This window comes from Vicugna pacos, chromosome 8 (genome assembly GCF_048564905.1).
Source record: "Vicugna pacos chromosome 8, VicPac4, whole genome shotgun sequence".
Lineage (NCBI taxonomy): Eukaryota > Metazoa > Chordata > Mammalia > Artiodactyla > Camelidae > Vicugna > Vicugna pacos.
The window spans coordinates 27,992,559-28,011,038 of NC_132994.1; the positions used below are offsets into that span (position 1 = coordinate 27,992,559).

At 33.4% G+C, this 18,480-nt stretch overlaps 1 protein-coding gene across 3 annotated transcripts in view; it reads right to left on the reverse strand.

The window, feature by feature from the left end:
• The window catches only part of ASCC3 (activating signal cointegrator 1 complex subunit 3), a 301,819-nt gene that overhangs the window by 172,373 nt on the left and 110,966 nt on the right, over nt 1-18,480 (reverse strand). For all 3 annotated transcript variants that reach the window (XM_015235974.3, XM_072965658.1, XM_072965659.1), the window contains one exon: nt 3,834-3,998. In XM_015235974.3, coding sequence (XP_015091460.2) covers nt 3,834-3,998 — 165 coding nt within the window. The remainder of the gene's footprint in view (nt 1-3,833; nt 3,999-18,480) is intronic.

Genomic DNA, 18,480 nt, shown 5'->3' on the forward strand with positions numbered 1-18,480 from the left:
GAAATGTGCAAAGAAAGGGAGTAGAGAGGGAACACAGAAAAGGTGTAATTCATTCTGAGTGGTGAACTAGGAAATACTTCACAGAAGAAGTTATATTTGGCAGATTCAAAAGAACAGTGGATTCAACAGATGGACGTGTGGAGTGATAATATATAATTTTGCACTAATAACTCTTAATCTCAACTAACAAGACTATGACTTAAGATCAGTTTCATCTGGGAAAAAAAGGGGGAAGGAACAAATGGTTTTGTGTGGTTGGAACCTACGGTAGGTAAGGAATATAATGGAAAAGTTAAAATCAGACAAACAGATCAGGCTTCAATAGCCTTTAATGTCCAGCTAAAGAATTTAAACATTTTTCTTAAGATAACAAACAGCAAGTCATCAAAGGCTGATGAGTACAGTAGTGATAAACTATACAATTCGAATTTGATTATATTATGAAGATGCCAATATGTAGGATGAATTAATGTTATATATTTGTTATATATTTATTTTTATATATCCATATTATACCTAAGTATTACATATCTGTATATCTTATATTAATATATGTTTATAATTAAATCACATGTAACAAATCTATAATATACAATTTTACATATTTTACTTCATAGAATTTATAAATTATATATAGAAAGTTATCATACATTTATAATTTATAAAATATTTATAAATTTACAATTGCTTCAAAATATATGTAATAATAATAATAATAATGTGTATCTGTGTATGTATGTACAGAAAGCACCAGCAGCAGGCCTGCAATCTATTTTCTCCATCAACTGGGAATGCTCAGGAAGAAAGATGTCCTGGTCAAATCCCCTTGTAAACATGCTAATGACAGACCTCCTGGCAAATGTACTAAATGGTATTTACTTGACCTCTAATGTTCTACAGTTGCAGAAAAGCCTTATCTTTGTAGTGCTTTTAGCTGATGGACACGGTCTCTCTAGGTGGCTTAATGCAAACAGACCAGAACGTATGGACTCCTGGGGCCTGGCTCCCTCAAAAAACATCACTAAGCTCTCTATGTATCAAGGTATCAAACAGAAACATCTCACAATCAAAATCTGTTTCATGCAAATGATGCCCTGCATGCTCTTTTTCGAGACCTCACCAGTAAAATCTGGGCCAGAGCAGATTCACTGGGGCAAGAAAGGAGAGGAGTGAAGGCAGTTTCCAACTTCTCTGTGCTTCACCTCTGTCTCACCACTACCTGTATCCTTGAAATTATTCCTAAGTTGGGCATTAGCTAAAATCTCTGATTTCTGTGTGTCTACTTCGAGTATTTCAACCCTTTGTGTTTTATGTATGTATCTGCGTGTTTGCACATATTTTTAATTCATATGGTAAAAGTGAACATGTCCTAAAGAGCCTTCTAATTCCATCCCTACTGGAGGATATGAAAAGTGAAAATCACTTTCACAACTTAATTGCATGTCCTTCCTAATACACGTACCCTACTCTACTCCAGCCTAAACTCTAAATGTAGGCAAGAACTTTGCTAACTATATCCACAGCACCTAGAACCACGTAGCTGGCACACTGCAGGTGGTTAATAAATATTCACTAAATGAACAAGTGAGCATATAAACATACTGCACGTTTTTTCCTTTACACAAATGGGATTGAAAAGCTTGCCTTTTTTATAGCACAGGGAAATATACACAAAATGTTATGATAAATCACAGACAAAAAAATGTGACAATGAGTGTGTATATGTCCATGAATGACTGAAAAATTGTGCTGAACACTGGAATTTGACACAACATTGTAAAATGATTATAAATCAATAAAAAGTGTTAAAAAAAAAAAGAAAAGAAAAGCTTGCCTTTTTAATGAAGAACATAACATAGATATCTTTTAAGCCCAGTTCATATAGGTCTACCTCATTCTTTTTAAAGACTGCAAAGTAGCATTTTATTTTATTAATGTAATATAATTTATTAAATCATTTCTTCTTTTGTTGGACATTTGAGTTGTTTCCGACATATTTTGCATTAACAAGAAAGCCTCACTGAATATTGGTGTAAATATATCCATGTGTTCATGCTATTATTTCCACAGGTTAGATTTCTAGAAGTAAAAACACAGTTTACTGAGTGTTTTCAAATTACATTCTTTTCCATTTTTGCCAATCTAATGGAAGAGAAATGTGTCATATTGATTTGGATTCGTTTTAAGTATCCTTTTTATGAATCTCAATATTTTTATTTCTGCTGTAAAGTGCTTTTTCCAAATTAAAAAAAACGTATTTCTTATTCATTTATAATAACCTTTTAGTTATAAAGGACATTTAAGCTTTATTTTACGGGCTACGAATAATTTCTGTTATTCTGTCTTACATTTTAACTTTTTGGAGGTGTCTTTACCGGTCAGAAGTTTTTAATATTTACATATCCAAATGTGTGAAACATTTCCTTTATAACCCTTGGAGTTTTGCATTTTACTTAGAGCTTCTCCACCCCAAGGTTATTTTTTAAATGGTCCCTTATGTTTTCTTTAATGCACTGAGTTTTGTTTGGTATAGTTAAATCATTAATTCATGTAGAATTTTATGGTGGATTTATCAGATGAAAACACATTATTTTAAAACATTTTAAAATGTAATATAACTTCCTAAAGTTTTATACCCCTTTTTTTATATTAAATTCCCATACCATTTCTGGATCAGATATGCAGGATCTAACTAGTTACTGGGAGAGTGTCAAGAAAGAAGGAAAATTTGAGTGTGACTCCTACACACTCAGTCTGGGCTTGAGAACCAGGTGGACTGCAATGCCGTATATGAACATACAAGGAAGATGACAGAGTTTCTGACACATTTAGCAAGAGTTATCTATGGGATGTCAAAGCAGAAACATACAACTGTGTATGGATATGACTAAAGTCAGTGGGGAGATGTGGACAATATGCAGAGATTTAGGTGACACAGGCATAGGGTGTTGTTTTCCCAGGGTAAATATTTAGAATGAAAAAAGAAGGCGGCAAGTGACAGAGTCCTGTGTTGGAGGAGGTCACATAGAGGATGTGATGGCCAGTTAATCCATGAGCTGGACCTTGGCAATCAGAGGATTCTACCCCTTTTCCAGTCCCTGGAATATGCATTCCGCTTGCCCTCCCCGAGCTCGGAGCTTTCCCCAAGGACGCAAGCTTGAGAGAGCAATGTGGTGTTGAGACCATCTGGACGGTATATGTGACTGAACAAATTTTGGTTTGGATAATTTATGAATAACCACAAAGGTCCAAAACTAGAGACAACATGTACAAGTCCCTTTTTGAAAATAACGATTAAGATTATACACATTACACCTGCAACTAACACTGTGAATCGACTACACTTCAACAAAAAATAAGAATTATTTAAAAAAAATCTTGGGTGACAAAACATACAAAAAATAAAAAAGATTATGCACATTAGATGATTATATTTCATTTTATCTAGTATATAAGGAAAGTAGAAATCATGTCCAGATTTTCTCCGGGGGAGCGGTGAAGCATGGAGAGAGGGGTGAAGAACTAATATTCTCCTGTCTTCTACCATATTTTGATACTGCCTTGTTAATATTAGATTTAACTTTAAAATACAGGTTTAGAATAGAAGTTTTTCTATATTTGTTTTGGATAACTTAAAGAGACTTCAATAAAATAAGACTTGGAAGGAAGAAAGATAGGGTACTTTCAACATAAAAATGAAATAGATAAAGATTTCTCCACACTACAGTTATCTCTATCTTCATGAACAATACATGTTAATATTTCTTTGAATGCCACATTTAAGTTTAAAAACTTTATCCCTCAAAATAAGGTTACAAATAACATCCTCTTACCTGCCGTAAAGTACGGGCCACTATGCTTTCTAATACTGGTCCTCTGTCTTCATGCAGTAAATGAACTTCATCAAGAATAAGAAGCTTTACTATTTGGGAAAGAGCTACATCCCCAACACTCTTTCTTGTCACGACATCCCATTTCTCTGGTGTGGTCACAAGCATCTATAGAAGACAAGAAAAGATAATCAAATAAAAAGGGGGAAAGGTCACAAATTCAATTTCCACTGTGTCATTCAAAAAGAAATATGATTGAACACCTACATACAGATCAAATAAAAAGCGTTAAAAATATCCCAGAGTGATATCTGATTCACTGTAGACACAGCCACTTCAAGAGGATCTTTCTTTAGGATGCTATATTAAGCAGTTAAAATTCAATGAAAGTAGGTTGTCAGTAAATTGTAGCGTGAAGTGAACAAAATACCCAAGCTTATTTAAAAATATGCCTTACAAAGGAAAAAAACAAATGACATTATCTTTTAAACAAGTATGTCCTGATAATGGCTTTTATCTGAAAAGGGACAAATAAATGAATGAAGCATCAAAAGGAAACCAGGAATCCACTCTAGGAATGGTCATCTGTTTATACCTTTCCAAATTTGGAGCAAACTTTACTACCAATAGAAAGTTTTTAAAAACTACCCTTTGCTATCAACTAGTACACGTAGTACTTTATACCAAAAATCGACGTGTACATTACAGCCTAACTGGCACATAATAGCAACGCAAACAATGAGTCACCGGCAATCCAGGGCACTGAGTACAGGAGGTAAACCCAGGGTATTTATGTCAAGTTCTTGGAAGAGACCATTTGACATGAAGCTGTGATTATAAATCTGTTTGCTTTTACATACTGAATTGTTTTTATCCCCTAAAAGAATACCATGGCAGAGAAAAAGATGAGTTTAATAAACTCTCTACTGTTATACTAATACCTAGTAATATTATACCAGGAAATAAGTCCATTTGTGGATAATTCGAAGAACACATGAGGTAACAAGTCAGAACCAAAGCTTTTCTTAGCCAGTATATCACATTATAGAGACTGATGATAATCAACAACTCTCAACTGTGCTTTGAAGAGGTTAAACGAAACAAGGGTGAGACTGTGCTTTCAACATTTTTGTTATGTTGTATCTGTTTGGAAGTCACTTATGGAAATAATAATCCTATTTCCTTAGACTGCAAATGGTATATAATTCTTAACAAACGCATAATCCAAGTCTGTCGATATAACCTGTTGCATTATTAGAGATATCACTGCTATCATTCTGAAATGTACTAGATCAACCACAAAATTTAGCAGTTGTACTTCCACATAACATTAATCGGTAAATTATTAATGAAATAGATTAAGGCATTCATACCTAAAGTGTGAAATACTACAAATCCAAAGCTACCTAGTTAATTTGCTAAAGCTAAATGGCAATGTTGAGATGACATTAAACTTTACAGAGAAAAATATGGAACTGGAATTAAGTATAAACAGATGTACAATGAATTTTGAGATTTAAAATGAGTTGAAACATTCACAGTGCATTAATTAACATCTTTTATATTTCAATAAATTGAAACAGAACTTCTACTTTGAAAATGACAAATTTAAAATAACCCAAACTATATCATTATATACATACCCAGGGATCATTTTCTAACAACCCTTTCATTAAAAGCGCTAAAAAAATGCCTATGTATTTTCAAAAACAGCAATTTTCCTAAACTGTAAGTTCATGTCATATTAAAATATAAAATAAGTAAGTTTATTATTAGTAAATTTTAGGAAAGCTACAAAGTACACTATTAAATTATAACAATAAATACAAAGCTTGCCTACCTATCCCACCATGAACTTAGAATACTCTGCCATCACGTTCTTGTAATTAACTTCCAAAGATAATAATGTGGTAACAATTAAATTGTAAAATCAAAACTTTCAGATATCAGAACTGTACTATCAAAGATTTTTACCCATTTTAGCATTTTGTTTTTTATAGTTTACTTTCAGCATAGTGAGAAATGGCTTCATTTATATTACTATTTCATTAATCTAATTCCCTGAACGAAAGTGGCTAGAAAATAAAGTGTCACATTTGCTTAATGAACTGGAACTCACGCAAGACATTTCCATCTGCTCTTGTATTAGGGCATGGGTTAACTGTCAATATTTTTACTGTCAGCTCATATTTCTCTCAATACATGTACTTATTCCCTCAGGAGTATAAAAATCATTATTCCAAACTGTTTCAATTTTAGCCTGACCACTGGGAAAATGGCAGAGTTGTGTTGCTATATTCCAGCACTGAGCCAACAATTTGCTGTATTCAATTTTAAAATGCTCATATGTTGGACAGCAACGTTGGATCTAACACTTGCCAGAACCACTTCAGTTGGTAATTCACTTCAACATTAATATTACCTTTTTGACTTTTAAAACATTGTGATGTAGGTGACATCACTTTATCTCGCCTTCCTTTTATTTTGGTTTTGGCTCTATTGAGTTATCACTGATATGTAACGTATGTAAATTTAAGGTGTACAATGTGATGATTTGATACGCATACATACCACAATAAGGTTAGTTAATTATCTCCATCACCTCACATAATTACCTTTTCTGTGTGTGTGTGGTGATAGTATTTAAGGTCTAGCCTCTTAACAACTTTCGTGTATGTAATACGGTAATGTTAATCATACTTGCCATGCGGTACATTAGGTCCCTGGAACACATTCATCTTCGAGCCAGAAGTTTGTATACCTTAACCAACATCTCCCCATTTCCCCCATGCCCACGTTCCTAGCAACCACCATTCTACTCTTTATTTCTTTGAGTTTGGCTTTTTATATTCCATACGTGAGAACATACAGTAATTGTCTCTCTGTCTGACTTACTCCACTTAGCATGATCTCAAGGTCTATCCAAGCTGTGGGAAAAGGCTGGGATTCTTTCTTATGACTGAATAATATTCCACTATATGTATATGCCACATTTTCTTTATCCATTCATTTCTTGGTAAACACTTAGGTTATTTACATGTCTCAGCTATTGGAATAATGCTGCAAAGGACAGGGGAGTGCAAATATCTCTTCAAGATAATGATTTCACTTCCTTCTGATATATAACCTGAAGTGGAACTGCTGGATCATATGGTAGTTCAAACTGTTTAAGAAAGCTTAAAACTGTTTTCCATAGTGGCAGTACCAATTACACTTTTACCAAGTGCACGAGGGTTCCCTTTTCTCCCCAGTATTTGTTATCTTGTCTTTTTTTTTTATAACAAGTTATTCTAACAGGCGTAAAATAGTATCTCATTATGGTTATGACTTGCATTTGCCTGATGACTTAGTGATTTGAGCATCTTTTCATATACTTGGTGGCCATTTATGTGTCATTGGGAAAATATCTATTCAAGTCCCCTGTCCATTATTAACCAGATTTTTTTTTTGGCTATTGAGTTTTATGAATTCCTTACATATTTTGGATATTAACTCCTCATCAGATAGATGGTTTCCAAGTATCTTCTTCCATTCTGCCTTTTCATTTTGCTTTCTTTTGCTGTGCAGAAATTCATTTTTGCTTTTGCTGCATGTGCTTTTGGTGTCATATCTGAAAATCATTCCCAAGACCAATTCAAGGAGTTTTTTCTCTACGTTTCCTTCAGGTAGTTTTACAGTTTTAGGTCTTACATTTAAGTCTTTAATCTATTTTGAGTTATTCTGTGTCAGTTATATGAGAGAGGCAGCCATTTTCATTCTTCTGCATATAGTTATACACTTTCCTTCATATCACTTATTAAAGAGACTATCCTTTCCCAATTGAGTATTTTGGCTCAACTGTCAAGTATTAGTTGATGGTATGTGTGGGGGTTAATTTCTGGGGTCTCTATTCTGTTCCATTGGGTCTATGTGTCTGTTTTTATGCCATTATCATATTTTTGGATTACAATAGTTTTGTAATAAAGCTTAAAATTAGGGGGTGTGATGTCTCCAGCTTTGTTCATTCTCAGGATTGCTTTGGCTGTTTGGGGTGTGATTCCATAGTTTTTCTTTTTTGTAAAAAATGATAATTGAATTTTGATAGGGACTGCACTGAAACCACAGATGGCTTTGGGTAGTATAGTCATTTTCTTACTATTAACTCTTCCAGTGCATGAACATGTGCTATCTTTCCATTTATTTATATCTTCTTCAATTTCTTTCCTCTGTGCCTTATGGTTTTTGGTATACAGATCATTCACTTCCGTAGCTAAATTGATTCCTAAGTATTTCATTGCTTTTGATGCTACAGTATATTGGATTGTTTTCTTCATTTCTTTTTCAGATAGTTCATTATTAGTATATAGAAATGCAACTGATTTCTGCTTGTTGAGTTTGTATTCTGCAACCTTCCTGAAGTTGCTTATTAGCTGTAAGTTTTTTTTGGCAGAATCTTTAGGGTTTCCTATATATAAAGTCACATCTTCTGCAAACAGAGACCATTTCACTTCTTTCTTCCTTCAAAAGACCTTTATTTTTCTTGCCTAATTTCTCTCACTTAGGACAATGCTGAATGGGAGTGGTGGTAAAGAGTGGGCACCTTTGTTTTGTTTCCTTTTTTTAAATTTAAATTTTAATTATTTTTTTCTTTTTTACCCCTTTCCCCCTCCTGGTAACCATAAGTTTGTTCTCCATATGTGCAAGTCTGTTTCTGTTTTGTAAGTAAGTTCGTTTGTCTTTTTTGTTTTTTTAGATTCCACATATAAGTGATATCATATGGTATTTTTCTTTCTCTCTCTGGCTTACTTCACTTAGAATAACATTCTCCAGGTCCATTCATGTTGCTACAAATGGCATTATTTTATTCTTTTTATGGCTAAATAGTATTTCATTGTATAAATACAGCACAACTTCTTTATCTAGTCATCTGTTGATGGACATTTAGGTTGTTTCCATGTCTTGGCTATTGTAATAGTGCTGCTATGAACATTGGGGTATCTTTTTGAATTAAGGTTCCCTCTGGGTATATGCCCAGAAGTGGGATTGCTAGATCATATGATAAGTCTATTTTTAGTCTTTTGAGGACTCTCCAAACTATTTTCCACAGTGACTATACCAAACTACATTCCCACCAACAGAGTAGTAGGTCCCTTTTCTCCACACCCTCTCCAGCATTTATCATTTGTGGACTTTTGAATGATGGCCATTCAGAGTGGTGTGAGGTGATACTTCATTGCAGTTTTGATTTTCATTTCTCTGATAATTAGTGATATTGAGCATTTTTTCATGTGCCTATTGGCCATTTGTCTGTCTTCATGGGAGAACTGCTTGTTTAGGTCTCCTGCCCATTTTTTGAATTGGGCTGTTTGCTTTTTATTATTAAGTTGTATGAACTATTTGTATATTCTGGAAATTAAGCCCTTGTTGGTCTCATATTTTGCAATAATTTTCTCCCACTCTGTAGGTTGTCTTTTGTTTTGCTTATGGTTTCCTTTGCTGTGCAAAAGCTTATACGTTTAATTAGGTCCCATTTGTTTATTTCTGCTTTTATTCTTATTGCTTGTCAGAAGAAAACAGACCTTATATAAAGTTTAAAACAGGTGAAACTAATTCAAGGTATCAGAAGCTAAGATAGGAGATACCTCAGGGAAGGAAGAAGGGCACAGCAGATGTGAAAGTGATGAGAGGTTCTGAGGTATGGTAGTATTCCATACCTTCATCTGGGTGGTACTCATATTGATGTATTCACTTTAGGAAGATTCATCAAGCTGTTCACTTATAATTTCTGTACTATTCTGTGTATGTATTTTACTTTAGCAACAATAAGCTGTGCATATACAGGCTATTATAATTATATATAACTTATAATTAAAAACACAAGTTAAATGGCAAGAAAGGATAGCTGAATTGAACAGGTAAAAAGTGGTAAGTTTGCCAGACAAAAAAAGACAGAATAGTATTCTTTGTACTTCTAATATACATTGATCACTATCATCTCCCGTGTGACTGTGTGTGTAAATTATGTCTTTCTATGTACATTGCAAGCATCTTAAGAAAGGGACCAAATATGAAATTTTTACATGGAAGTCTAAGTTCTTCAACCTCTTGATTGGAAATACATAAATTTTTTAATATAGATGACAGCTTCTAAATTTAGGCCAATTTCCTTGCTTATCTACCAATCTCCTCAGCTAGCGACCTCCATAAGCGCCAAAAGCAAAAAGATAAAAAAATTCAAAATATTTATGAAAAGTCTTTGAACCAGGAAAAGAAATTAGACACATAATTTAGAATTTAGAATTCATAATTCCCGTTTATTTCCTTAATGTTATTGTTGTTGCTCTCTATTTAAAAATTAAATCTATTCTTGTCTTTTTATATTCATATTTTTCATATACAGGCCAATCCATAAAACCTTCTAATTTTAATAAATTAATTCATTAAAAAGAAAAAATCATCTTAAAATTATACTACAACACATATCCAGCCTAAGAGACAGAGAATGCTTGTGATGTTTTATATTTAACAAATCCTGTTACATCTTTTTAAAGTTATACAAATCACACTGATAGCCTACTGAATTTTAAACATTTTTAAAAATCATTTTGACTATTGGAGCAGTTTTTTTCCTTGAGGCATGTGGCTATAAATTAAAATTAGATTTAAAATGTGAAGTCAAAGGAATACAAGAAATTTTTAAATACTTTCTTACCTTTATAACATTTAAAATTGATTTAAAAAATTTTAGTACCTAAGACTGTAGAAAAATTTTTAATTGTTTAAACTAATTACATAAATGGCTTTTTTAAAAAACCAGAATGGTAAAATATCAAAATATAGTAAATAAAATCCAAGAGTATATTATGACATTTCATCAGATCTCAAGAACTATTGATTTTAAACCACACCATCGTTTTATGTGTCACTAAGAAGTAAAAAAGAGCTATGAAATGAAAATTTTAAATGTCTTACAATTGATGAAATATTGTGTACTTTGTAAAAAATGTCAGGCATCTATTAACTAAGCTATAGAACAATATTCAAGAATGCTTGCTTAATACATTTTCCATGTTGAAAACAGTCAGCCTGGAGTTGTTACAAATCACATTCTAATGCTATAGATGTAGACTAGGCAATAGTTTTGCAGGATTTATAGTCTGTCTTCCTTTTTAAAATACATAATCACATACTTACTCAACCAACAAGCTTATAAATTACATGAATGTTTTAATTTAAGGATTAAATCTAAAATGTCACACAGCCTAAATTTCATAAACATACATATAATTACAGTTATACTAACCTCTGCTATACAAATGTCAGCTCTGATTGATGGCAACTGCCCCTGTAATGGAACCTGACAGCTTGCAGACTATACCTGCCCCTTGGGACACTACAACAAATCAGTTAGTTCCAACTACTTCCTTTTCTGCCTTTTCTATATTCCCTCCTCTCCCATCAACTCACACACATGCGTGCTCACTCACACATGTAAAGCACAAGGTCCTCTGAAGTATCTAGTTATATTTATCTATGTCAAGGACCACAGCTTTCAATTATAAAATGAAAATATAAAAATTAATTGGAAAATATCCAAGTACAAAAGTATTCTTATTGCATATTCTTTCTTGAAATTACAGATATGGTCGAGCTAAAGCTTTAAGAATGTAATCTGCAATGTATCTTGGCATTTTCATGTTAGAAAAAAATCCTCTGTGATACTATTTTTAGTTAAAAAGTTCAAAGATAAACATTTACTACATAAACAAAGTATAATTCAATAAGAAATTCTAGTAGTTTTGAAGGAACAGAGCATGGAGTGCTAGGAGTAAGGGAGAAAATGCTCCTATAATACATAATTCAAAACTGAACACTTAAGATAATACTTTCCAGACTACATGCATTTATAACTGGGGCAGAATTAACTTTGTAGTTCTTTTTGTTGATTTAAAACACAATCCCAGAACATATATACTGAACTCTAGTCTCATTAACTTAAGTGTGTGAAGGATCCAATGCTTGGTTATCCTACAACTTAACTAATTACACATAATAGAGAAAAATACAAAAATTGTTTATATTGGGTGTGTACAAGCCATAAAGACCTTGCTCTCATCATTCTAACTACTTATCTGTATTACCCCAGGATTTCATTCCATTAACGTCTCATAGAGCAAAGGTCTGATACAACTTACAATGATTCCTATTCTGCTCACTCATAGAAGATAGGTTATTGAATGTGACTAATTTATGGTAGAAACCTGTCCCATTGTAAATCCTATCCTGAACAACTGGGATATGGCTCACAGAAAACGGGTTTCCTTGGTTTATTATAGAGTAGTTTTTTTTTTTTTCAGATCAAACTAGTATATATGCCTTTTGAAAGGGGGGGAAAATCCTCTCTCATACAACTTTGCACATTTGATTGTCATCACCTCTTTCCTGCCACATGTGCAGAGGTCAGTTTGAGGATCAATTTCTTACTAAAATGAAATACCTTAAAATGTCATATTGTAATACCAAACCACTAAAACCTCAACTGCAATGGGATATATATATATATATATATATATATAGAGAGAGAGAGAGAGAGAGAGAGAGAGATCTATATAGATTATCTATATATATATTCCACAGCTCTTCACAAAAATAATACCAAAATAATACCAATTTCATCTTTTCAAACTAATTCTAGATATTCAAAATTAAGATATTTTGATAATTCAAGAATAATTAATCAAATTTGGGTTCTATTATCAGGAAGAAGAGACAGATGAAGTGAAGTTTCTAAAACCTTATGAAGAAATTATGGCAGGACATAAGCGGCTGAAAATGACTGCAATTAAGGAAATTAGTTGTCTTTATTGTTTACCTACTTCTATTATTTGAACCCTATTTTGCTTTTTAAAAAAAAGGCAGGACATGTGTCCTATTTAATCATAATTTATGGTTATCCAAAGGAGAACTTCTCTATAAAAGTTTGCTATTAAGTCATTCAACTCAATGTCTTCAGATATTTGTCTACGGTTAAGAATACAAAGCAAAAGGCAGGAAGCTTAGAAGCTTACACTTCAAGGAGAAAACACAGCAAAGAAGTGAAATGTGGTCCAAACTCTCTCTCATACAATGTTTTGAAATCCAAAGGTCACCTATGAAGGAGCAGCTAAATTGTTCAAGCAACTGCCAATGAATCAGCCCACAACTCAGGATATAAACTACACATATAGCAACAATATAACTACAGTGCAGAACCTAATGAAATTATATATCTTTCTACATTTTTCCCCTCCATTCTCTTCCATTTTCTACAATTTAACGAACTTACAGAACAGAAAAGGGGATCAAAAAACAATTACTTGTTATTGATGTTAAAGTGGCTTAACAGAAAACTCATATTCAATAAAAACAAGGTTTAGGAAACTGATAAAGGAGAAAAGCAAATATGCCCAAAGGATTAGCCAATATAATATCTGTGAGTAAGTATAAAACCTGGCTCTACGCTTTATTAACACCCAATTGAAAAAGAAAAACTGGGAGTTATGTTAGCAAAATGGCAGCACAGGAATTTCTAGCATTTCCCCTCCCCTTAGAAACATCTGTCTGCACGCAAAAATTGCTTCACAGGAGCCAAGGATTCCAGGTGAGCAGGTAGGTGAAGCACAGAAATAAGAAAAGAGACAGTGAGAAAGGAAGGAAAGATAAGTTCATGTTACCCCCGTTAACCCTCCTCTCTACACTGGCGACCCAGCGCAAAGAGAGATACCTTCCCCATTGGAGAAGGTAAGTAAAATGAGAGCCCAGCTTCACCTCAGACCCCAGAACCAGCCTGCTCCAGCACCAGGCCAATCCCAAGGACCTAGGTGCCTCCCTGCAGGCTCTCCCAAACCCAGGCCCCCGTCCCACCAACACCTATTAGCTCCCACAACCCAGGCAGCATCCATGGCCCCTAGATTTCTTTTAAGCAAATCACTCACCAAAATGATTTTACCACAATAACTGCACTGGCTAAGTGCTGAAGCTGCAATGTGGTTTTGCCTGCGTTGGGTATTTTCACTACCTTTACTAATTTATCATGGAGAAACAGCTTTGTATTTTACTTAGTATTTGTTTGATTGTTAGTGATGTTTATCATCTTATTTTATGAAACTTTACATTCTTTCCCTGTGGGAAGAATCTATTCTTGCATCCAATGTTTGGGTTTATATAATCATTTTGCATAAATTCACCTGTTAATAGAGATATTAAGTATAGCTAGTGGAACCATTTTAAATGGCAATTTGGCAAAATCTATCAAAATTTAAAATGTGCAAACACCAGGTCCGGCAATCTCATTTTCAAAATTCTATCCTAGAACAAAGGTGTACAAACACAGACATACATGAAGTTCTTTAGAAGGCAATAATGTAGATCTATACCCACTGGCATTAATTGGCAAAAGGTTATACATTTTATACAAACACGTGTACATAAATATGATCTCATTATTAAACTAAAACAAAACCATATATACATATATTTCTCTACATGCTGTAGCTCCTGAGCTGAAATGTTTAGGAGGCTTTTTAAAACCACAATACTCTAGTAATATTTCCTTTTCATTGGCTTCTGTAGCATCTCTGTGCCCATATTTTCTATGTCAGCATCTATTACACTCTATTACTTGCTTAAGTGTTTGTCTCCCTCAAGAAACCACAGGCACAGAAAAGGCAGGGACAGTGACCCTCTTGACAGCTATTGTATCTACAATGTCTTTAAGTGGTCTGCCACATTGTACGTACTCCAGGACTGTGGATGGCTTATATATTTTTTGCACATAGTCATTAGTAACTCCACAATGTTAACTATTCTTGCCTAATAAGAAAAGAACAAATATTTCTATGTAGAAAATAAATTCTACATAGTAGGATTTATATAACTTATGTTCTATACAGATATTTAGGTACAAAAAGTTACGTTTAAGATACTGCCACATAATGGACTTTGTGAATTAGCCAGGGAAATGCTCTCCTCCCTAATCTGTTCATGTAAATCTCCCAAACTGAAAAATCTAAAAGCTTATATAAGGCAAGAGATCCATTTACTGAGACCTAGACAAAGAAGGCACTGGCACCCCATTGCCTACCCTGTGGCCTTGGGGGCGTTATACTCCAGGTGTCTGGTATCCAGATGTAGTAACACTTAGGATGAATGTTGTTGAGGAAAGGTGCGATCTTGATGGCTCCTTATGCGTTAAGCTAAATTAAACTAAGTGGCCTGGATCCTCATCTTTTCAGGAAGAGCAGAACTATACCTTAGAGTATCATTTAAAGAAGAATGACCATAACTTGAACATTCTGCAATCATGATTCAGATGTTTATAACACTCCTCTCCTGTCCCCTCCCTCCACCCCTCTCAAGCCTGCCCCAGGCCTCGCCCATGAGAATAGGCCAGCTTTTCATTTTCTTATGGCTCATAGGCAATAGCTGAGGACTCCTAACTTAATTTCCTCCAAAGCAAAGAAGAGTGGGTAGTCCTACAAACATGGACTGAACCCTGTATTTCTATAAGCACAATTTATCAATACTCCTAAATCTAAGTATTCTTATAGCCATGTCTCATTTATCAATACATTATCTCTAATATATTGTGAATGCTTAATAAAAACACACTCAATATCTTTCACTCATGCATTTATCGAACATTTATTGTGTCCCTACCACTATTATAAATCTTAGTTTCTTCCATAGATAAGAAAAAAATAAGAGTACCTATAGGGTTATAATAAAACTTATTAATACAACAGAACAATGCCTGACACAAAATAGGGATCAATTATGCTTCCTAACATCATCAGCATCTACCTCTTCCTCCTCATAGTCATGTGCCCACATGACGCTATGCACTATGCAATGGCAAGAAAAGGTAAAGGCAGACAGCCCTTGATCTCACAGGGTTTTACATTATGGTGGAGGTGGAGTGGCCATAGGCATTATTCAAAAAGCTGTAAAATATAAAATTTAACTTGTGATAAGCTACTGAGGACAAGCAGCATTATGAAAAATTATAATAGGAAAATTTGACTTAACCAGAGAAATCAGAAAAGACTTTATTAAGAAAGTGACATTTGACTCAATATCTAGAGGATGAAAGGGAATTAATTAAGTGAAGGAGAAAAAAGAGAGTTACAGGCAGAAGCCATCACAGGCACAGAGCAAGTGGGAGAACACAGGGGCATGAGAGACTGAAGATAGGCAGAGTGTGCAGCTGGAGCACAGAGGATGAGAAGACTGCAGACTGGTGGAAATGAGATGGGCAGGGGCAGACTACTCACTTTGAGCCACTTCCAGAAGTTATTCTTATCACATTCTTATCACTCAGAGTAGCCTGGAAAACTATGAGTGGCTTTTTTTTGGATTGCTGTTGTTTGTCATGGGACAGAACATGGGAGTAAAATGGGATGGGGTGAGACTGACCAGGCTGTTTCTGGTTACCTGTGGAGAAAGAAATGGAGGGGGCAGATTGGATGCTGGTACTCCAGTCAGAACACTATAAAAGTAATCAAGGTGAGAGATAATTGAAGGCTCAGACCAGAAAGATGTCTTAGTGAAAACAGAGAGGACATGGATGAATGTAAGAAATATTTAGGAGACAAAATCAGTAATCAATAGGAATTGGTGTTGGGTTGACTAGAATCAATGTATATTTAATTATAGGCTATATTTAAGCTAAATATGTCAATGACTTTTTCTAAAAATATATATAATATAAAAATATATATCTTCATTATTTCTAGGTCATTAGCTGCTAACACTTTTACTTATGTGCCAAATTCCTTTCTACAGATTCAACCCCAAGAGCTGTAGGATAACAGTTAAGAGGTTAAAAAAAATAAAGATATTTTAACAGATCTGCAATTATGAAAGACCACAGAGATAATCTACCCTTTAATATTGAAAATATATCATATTTCTGAGAAAGATGAGTAATTTTTCAAAATGATACTAATATTTGTGGTTAGTGAGTTTCTATCTTATGATACAATGGTGGCAGGATTTTTCTGAAATTTAGTAAGTAACTAGAATACATGGGATGAGCACAGGTATCTTGAATTTTCTTTTATTTTTATGTCTTTGTTTTACAGGGAAACCAGATTGCTTTTAAGGATGCTAATTTTACAGTAGAAGACATTCTGATTTTTCACTTTAGGAAGAAGAAAATCATAATTTTTTTTTTATTGGCTTTAGCATGATACACTTGCAAGCAGGGTCCTTAAACTAATTTAAAAATAAAAGTTCTAATTACTTTCATATTTTTATTCAGTTAATGTCCCTAAGAATCTGAAACCATCACATGATAAAAAAGTAACTAAATGTTGACATAAAACAAACGCAATGAAATAGAAAAAAGAAACCATTGATAGACTATATCCTTCACTCCTTCTCTTCACTCTTCTAATACAATGAAACAAGCTATTTTTCTGAAAAGGAATATTCATGGAATAGACAAAGCTGTCATTCTAAGTTGCTTTCAGTGAAAGCAAAGACAGATTCCTGAGTGCTTTTAAATTACACTCTAAGAAAAGAGTCTCACGTAATACATAATTTGCATTCATGAGACAGATTTTTATGTATCAAAAATTAAAGCTTTCTCACTAACCTGTCCAAGTACATTAAGAACAACAAAACAGTTAAACATGGTAGTTTATATACAGAAGTGTGCTTTTTTCTCAAGCATTTTAATGTGTTTTATGAGTAGCTACTAAACTTTAAAAAAGTAAAAATAATCAATAACTAACACTAAGAACTCCATGATGCTTTCAAGTAATTTATAGCTTACTTACTAATAAAAGTAATGAGACATTCTTCAAAATAGAACTCTCATTACTTCTTAATGGAATGTCTTCAATGCGAGAATTATCCTGGCAAATAATATTTACTTTTCACCAGGGGATTTTGAAAGCGGTAGCCTTCTAATTCCATTATGTATAAACACATGGTTAAGCCTTTTAAACTAACTGTTCTTCTTAGAACAAAGTTTTCACATTTCAGGTTCTATTTCCATTTTTAGATCTCTCTCTTAATGAAAGGAGGTTTAAAAATTCACTTTGGTTATTAGTTGCTTAATTAGATAAAATTGGAAATTCAAATTTAAAAAACTAGAAAAAGCAAAATGTTTAGGATTTATAAAGGGCTGAAAAATCATTACTGCCATCAAAACATACTAATTATGTTTGTGCAGTCACTTGAAACATTAAACTTAAAGGCCAAGAATCACATTCAAAATATAAAAGAATATGGTTGTTGGCTTTTATTCTGCTTCTGAAATAAGTACTGAAAAAATACATTTCAAAACTAAACAAATAAGACAACTAGGGAAATAAGAAACAACACTGTAACAAAGGTAAATACCACACTAATTTCTAAACTAAATCAATATGTAGAATATTTAGATTTCATTATTAAGACTCTGAGTTTTTCACCTGGTTCAAAACTGCTTAAGTACTTTAATAAATAGTGATTTCAAATGATTAGCATTCTTCACTGATTTACGAAACAGGTACAGTATTTTAATGAGATAGATCAATAATTTTATCCTGAATGTCCTTAGTTATACATGGCAGAAGTCTGTAAAAAATCCAGAAGTTGAAACAAATTATTTTGTGCTGATAAAATTTTCATTGTGCCTCATTTT